The sequence below is a fragment of the Oryza glaberrima genome, chromosome 3, assembly GCF_000147395.1.
Source record: "Oryza glaberrima chromosome 3, OglaRS2, whole genome shotgun sequence".
NCBI classification, from domain to species: Eukaryota; Viridiplantae; Streptophyta; class Magnoliopsida; order Poales; family Poaceae; genus Oryza; species Oryza glaberrima.
In genome coordinates this window covers 24345985-24353084 of record NC_068328.1, presented here as the reverse complement: position 1 = coordinate 24353084, position 7100 = coordinate 24345985, and the positions used below count along the sequence as shown (strand labels likewise).

Below are 7100 nucleotides of genomic sequence, written 5' to 3'. Positions count from 1 at the left end.
AAGGAATATTTAAACCTTTCTAAAGAAAAAACATATTACAACGAAATAACATGATATTAATATTTTTATAGAAGTCATTGGTGCCAATCATTAGAAACAAAGAGAGTACTAGATAAGATAATTTGCGCGGTATACATGCAAGGCAAATTGCTTGCCGGCACATTTTAAGACCCTGCAAAACAAGTAATTAACATCAGCTTATCATCGAAGTCGTAGAGCTCCGAGAGAATCTTCCCCCCAAACACTACATGCGAATTTCCAAAACAGCACAGCTACATTACATTAGTCTCTCAATTAAGTTAATTGAAACAAGAAAATTAGAGTCTTCGATACTGAACCGTACGTCACTAAACTATTCTCTGCTAATCGAGATGGATATCATCTGGACACTCTCCATGTACAAGGAGGAAAAGTTTAACTACAAGAAGTCAAATGTACGAAATAAACAATGATTCATTTCGTATGCATCTCGTGTGAAACATGCATGCATACGATTTGCTCCAGATGCATTCTTCCTGAATTTTTTGATACCTCATTTCATTTTGCCATCTCACTGCCAGCTTAATCTCCTTCAGTACCATTCTTATTTAAGTAGTAGTTGTATTAATTAAAACCGCCGCAATTATCACGTCGTTTGACCTCCCATATCCTAAGTGGCTAAGTGTAGTATTACTATTTCTCTTAAAGTCTAAATTATTTCTCTCATTTTCTTCTCATATTAGTTTTATCTTAAGATGGTCAATTTACATTGTCTTCTTCCATTTTCTTCTCTCATATGCTTTTTAGATTATCATCTATATACATACTAGTAAATTATCATAAATCATTTATAGACTTTTTCTAATGATTGATCAAAGATGCAAACCGGATAAGGTTATATCGTCTAGTTAATTATTTTCACGTTATTTCTCACTATATATTATCATACAAAACTCCCGTAGAAACATGTTGCTGTCGCGGGGTTTGTGGGGTTCCATCTAGTATATATATGTGGGATGTGGCTAGCTCTCACCCCCATTCTCTAGCATCACAAAGGGAAAAGCCGCCAAATTCATTCAAAGGAGTCCACGAGGAGAGCAAGCTTAGCCATGGCGGTCGGCGATGGCGGCGGCGGCGGAGTGAGGCGGCGAGGGTGCGGGTGCAGCAAGGAGGACTTCTTCCCGGAGGAGTCGTTCTCGAGCTGGGAGGCGTACAGGCGGGCGCTGCGGAGCACGGGGGCGCGGCTGGCCGACCGGCTGACGGCGAGGTCGCTGGACGCGACGGAGCTTCACGAGGTGCGGGCCCGGAGCGGCGCCGACATGAAGCGCGACCTCACGTGGTGGGACCTGGCGTGGTTCGGCGTCGGCGCCGTCATCGGCGCCGGGATCTTCGTGCTCACCGGCCAGGAGGCCCGGAACGCCGTCGGCCCCGCCGTCGTCATCTCCTACGTCGTCTCCGGCGTCTCCGCCATGCTCTCCGTCTTCTGCTACACCGAGTTCGCCGTCGAGATCCCCGTTGCAGGTAAACAAATTAATATTAAACCATCTACTCCACAAGCGTATAATTTGCATGATCGAGCGCTACAAGTATTTATTACTACCTTTTTAAGTCACGATGCTTATTAATAGCTAGTGGTATCAAATAATCTGTGAATAAAACTTCCATATGTGTGTTTTTTGCGACTTAAGATCCACAGCTGCAAAATTAACTTGGATGAAAATACATTAAAATCAACTCGAAACGTAATATAAACATTTAAAATTCAAATTCAAACCTTGGAGGCTACTCAAGATTGAATTGCTCTTGATTTTTTTTTTCAGTGAAAAGAGTATCTATCATAGTACTCTGTTTTTTCATCATTTACTTGATTGAAAAGTTCTTTTTCACTGAGTAGTAAGGATATGCATCATTTCAGCTGTCCTAGCTTCATGGAAAACGAGGATCATGTAAATTGGAAGTATTCTAATGCGATGCATTTGGAACAAAATGGCAGATTTTTTTTAATATCTAAAAAAAGATGTAGTAGAAGAAACACAAGGTACTGGCTGGCAACTTGGCATGCATGCACAATTTAGTCCATATGAATGGCCAAATTAACCAATAGAGAGAAAGTATAATATCATTTATTGTTCTGAGGATGACTATCACCACATGGCAGTTGATCCAATCTGCATTTGTTTATGTATATTATAGTACTGTACCAATACGGCAATACAGCATGTCGCTACCTGCAATACAGTATGATAAGGGGGTATAATTTTATTTATTTTATACCTGTTCGTCTTGTAATAATAGGTCAACGGTGGAATCAACCAAGTGTTGCTTTCTTTACTGTCAAGTTGATCGGATTAGTCAGAGACCCACTCACATTGATTCTTGAATCTTGCAGTCCTGATACCGACTGTTCTTTCATTTGAAAATTACTAGTGCCAGAGGAAAAAAGGATTTGTGTCTCTATGATTTGATCATTTGACCATTCATCGTCAGTATTCCTTGAATATTGAAGGGATAGTTCACACTTCATATCCAACAAGTCGGTATCACGAAATATAAATTATAAGTTGTCGAGATTTGGTCAAATTTTCTGAAGTCTTTTTAGAGGAAAATTCTGCTCTTTTGTCTGACAACTATGCGTATAGTTCATTTTTGGATGAGCCCGTTTGACCAGATGCTGTGTTTGTCGAAATAGAGAGGCATAGATTTGATGATTATTTAGTACATTGTTGTTGAAACCTCATCATTTCACTCATGCTCATGCTTATCAGCCAAAATTGGAATTTTCAACCTTAAATTTAGATTTGATTTTGAGTTTTTTTTCATCGAAGTTTATTTTTCAGCCTTTGCTTATAGATCATTAAGAACACGCATATAAAAATTTTATTAATAAATTATTTTTCGTTTGCAAATAAACCGTTTGGTTTATTCCTAGAATAAACGAAACGATGGAAACTTAATTATCTGCACGAGCACATGACCATTCTCAGGGAATGTGCTTTACAGTGTACTTTCACGAAGGATTTATCTTACCAGGGGAGGGGTTACCGTACCTTTGACGATAAACCTGGTAACCACCGCGAACAGAGTATCATTAAAGAAAGTTTATAAAAAAGTTGAACTTTTCTATAATTTTTTTGAACTTGGTTGCAGTGTTTTCATGAAATTTTGGTGTCACCAAAATTTTCAGGAATTTTGGAACTTTTGTTTGCACAAATTTATTTGAAATTTTACCAAATTATAACTGAATTTGAATAAATATTGACCAAATTCAAAAAATAAAAATGAATAAACCGAAAAGTTCAGGTGAGATATTTGCTTGCGGGGAAGGGGGGAAGTTTGAAATTTTATAACTTTCGAACATAAATTGCAATCCTTGTTGGTGGGGTTACTAGGCCCTCACAGCCACCGTACTTTGGCTTTCATACTATGACACTATATTAGGCCTTGTTGGTTACTAGGCCCTCACAGCCACCGTACTTTGGCTTTCATACTATGACACTATATTAGGCCTTGTTTAGTTCCCAAAACAAAAACTTTTCACTCATCACATCGAATGTTTGGATAAATGTATGGAGTATTAAATGTAGAAAAAAAACCAATTATATAGTTTGCGTGTAAATTGCGAGACGAATATTTTAAGACTAATTACGCCATGATTTGACAATGTTGTGCTACAGTAAACATTTGCTAATGACTGATTAATTAGGCTTAATAAATTCTTCTCGTAGTTTTCTGGCGGAATCTGTAATTTGTTTTGTTATTAGGCTACGTTTAATGCTTCAAATGTGTATCCGTATATCTGATGTGACAATCAAAACCAGAAATTTTTCCCAATTAAACAAGGCTTACATGTTAATTACACGGTAGACAGATGAGAAAATCGGTGTATATGGATTTTTTTTTTCACGTTTCAAACATATCGAATCAGTCCCTCAAATATCATCTTCTTAATGGAGATAGAAAAGAAACAGAAGAAGAATTAGTACACAACTACACACCCAGTAAAAAATAAATGAATCAGCTACATGCAATGATGCAAACATGAAACTAATCAATTTGAAATGGGGCATACATACATAAAAGAGTAAAAGAGTAAAGTGCATTGGCGGTCCTTAAACTTATAGGGTTGTGTCATATATGCCTCTAAACTCTCAAAATGCATATTTAAGTCCCATAACTTATCAAAGTGTATCATTTAGATCTCAAATTGACACATCCCCTCTACGATCCTACGTGGCGTTAATGTGGCAATGCCATATGGACGTGACATGTCATTTTCTTTTTTTTTCTTCTTTTCTTTTTCTTTTTCGTTTTCTTCTTATTCTCCTTTTTTTTCACGGGTCATAGAGAAAGGAGAAGAAAGGGGAAAAATAGAAGAAAAAAAGAAAAAGGGAAAAATTTAAATGGGTTTCATTTGTCAGTTAAAATAATGCCACGTCATATATGTATGGCATGCTACATCAACGCCATGTAGGATCCTGAAGGAGTTGTGACGATTTGAGACCTAAATAACACACTATGACAAGTCCTTGGACTTGGATATGCATTTTGAGAGTTTATGTATCTAAATGACATAACTCCTACAAATTTAAGAACCGCCAGTACTGCATTGGCCATGGATGCATGGATGAATCGATGGATGCGTACGTGCAGGCGGGTCGTTCGCGTACCTCCGGGTGGAGCTGGGCGACTTCATGGCGTTCGTGGCGGCGGGCAACATCCTCCTCGAGTACTGCATCGGCGGCGCGGCGGTGGCGCGCGCGTGGACCTCCTACTTCGCCACCCTCCTCAACCACCACCCCAACGACTTCCGCATCCACGCCGCCTCCCTCGCCGCCGACTACTCCCGCCTCGACCCCATCGCCGTCGCCGTCATCGCCATCATCTGCCTCCTCTCCGTCCTCAGCACCAAGGCCTCCTCCCGCTTCAACTACGTCCTCTCCGTCCTCCACGTCGCCGTCATCGCCTTCATCATCGTCGCGGGCCTCACCAAGGCCGACGCCGCCAACCTCACCCGCGACTTCATGCCCTACGGCCCCCGCGGCGTCTTCGCCGCCTCGGCGGTGCTCTTCTTCGCCTACATCGGCTTCGACGCCGTCAGCACCATGGCCGAGGAGACCAGGGACCCCGCCCGCGACATCCCCGTGGGCCTCGTCGGCGCCATGGCACTCACCACCGCGCTCTACTGCGCCCTCGCCGTCACCCTCTGCCTCATGGTGCCGTACGGGGAGATCGACCCGGACGCGCCCTTCTCCGTCGCGTTCGCCGACCGCGGCATGGGCTGGGCCAAGTACGTCGTCGCGTTCGGCGCGCTCAAGGGGATGACCACCGTGCTGCTCGTCAGCGCCGTCGGCCAGGCGCGCTACCTCACCCACATCGCCCGCACGCACATGATGCCGCCGTGGCTGGCGCGGGTGCACCCGGGGACGGGGACGCCGGTGAACGCCACGGTGGCCATGCTCCTCGCCACCGCCGTCATCGCCTTCTTCACCGACCTCAACGTCCTCTCCAACCTCCTCTCCATCTCCACGCTCTTCATCTTCATGCTCGTCGCCGTCGCGCTCCTCGTCCGCCGCTACTACGTGTCCGGGGAGACGTCGCGCGCCGACCGCAACAGGCTGGCCGCGTGCATCGCCGCCATCCTGGCGTCGTCGGTGGCGACGGCGACGTGCTGGGGGCTGGACCGGGGAGGGTGGGTGCCGTACGCGGTGACGGTGCCGGCGTGGCTGGCGGCGACGGCGAGCCTGTGGGCGCTGGTGCCGCAGGCGAGGGCGCCGAAGCTGTGGGGGGTGCCCATGGTGCCGTGGCTGCCGTCGGCGTCCATCGCCATCAACGTCTTCCTGCTGGGCTCCATCGACTCCAAGTCGTTCATGCGGTTCGGGATATGGACGGCGGCGCTGCTCGTCTACTACCTCTTCGTCGGCCTGCACGCGTCCTACGACACGGCCAAGGCGCTCGCCGCCGACGCCGTCGCCGGCAAGGTGGAGGACGGCGACGCCAAGACCAGCGCGCCGCCCATGTAACCCTCTCTCTATAGTCGATCTATTATATTCTCCTCCATTTTTTAATAGATGATTTCAACACATGTTTAACCATTCATCTTATTCAAAACCTTAAAATATGTGTGATGAAACAACTCACAACATAATAAATTATAATTACGTAAATTTTTCAAATAAGACGAATAGTCCAAAAAAATCAATAGCGTCATCGATTAAAAAAGGAATATGTAGTATATATATTGGAGAGTATACAAAATGGTAGATAGTGTGGATGCAAATGGTTTAGAATGTTTTGTGCTAGATGGGTGTGACTGAATCCCGATCTAATAGATTACCGAATACCAGTGTCAATTGTTCATCCAATTCAATAGCCGAAAAGGTTGTACAGAAGAAGTACAGCATAGGGTGGCTCTGTTTCATCAAAGTGATTTTTTTTTAAAGTTTGCTCAACTCTATGAGCAGTTTTACAATGTGTATTGCCACTGTTCAAAGGTTGTTAGTTGAGCTTGAATTGAACGGATCTATGACAAAATATAAATACACTCGAAAACTAATCCTCTAGAAAGTATAATAGTAGCATCCAAATGTATAAATGATGTGGCACAGTAAAAAAAAAACTCACACATGTACATGAACTACCCCTTTTGGTACCCAAACCATACAATTACGAAGAAGCATCTTATGTACAAGCAGAAAATGAGAATAACTTGAGAAACATAAGGTGCCTTCCATCAACTCTCCTACATGGCTACAAAGGTAGATTATGGGCAAGCAGAAGCTGCAGTTGCTTCAAGCAGAACATGTCTACGATGAGCTTCAAACTGCTTCGTGCAATCGTGCATAGTATTTTGAGTGGGCCGTTTCTATATGATGGGCTGCTTTCATTACGGGCCAAGATGTTTATGGTTGCTTTCCCTATTTCCATCTAATTACTGTATTTTGGTGGGCTGAACTGTTCTAAACAATTAAGTGATCGTGGGCTAAATTCAATCAAGCCTTATCTATGGGCCGAACTCACTGTAGCCTATGGTGGGCCTTATTTACAAAATACTCCCTCTATATTTTAATGTATGACGCCGTTGACTTTTTTTGACTAACGTTTGACCATTCGTTTTATTTAAA

General features: G+C 43.5%; 1 protein-coding gene across 1 annotated transcript; it reads left to right on the top strand.

Annotated features, from left to right (window-relative positions):
* The first annotated feature begins 1004 nt into the window (after positions 1–1004).
* Positions 1005–6448, top strand: LOC127765702 (cationic amino acid transporter 1). Its single transcript, XM_052290645.1, has 2 exons — positions 1005–1500; positions 4630–6448. The coding sequence occupies exons 1-2, from the start codon at positions 1089–1091 to the stop codon at positions 5997–5999; spliced, it is 1782 nt and encodes a 593-aa protein (XP_052146605.1). The 5' UTR covers positions 1005–1088; the 3' UTR covers positions 6000–6448.
* Positions 6449–7100: the final 652 nt, after the last annotated feature.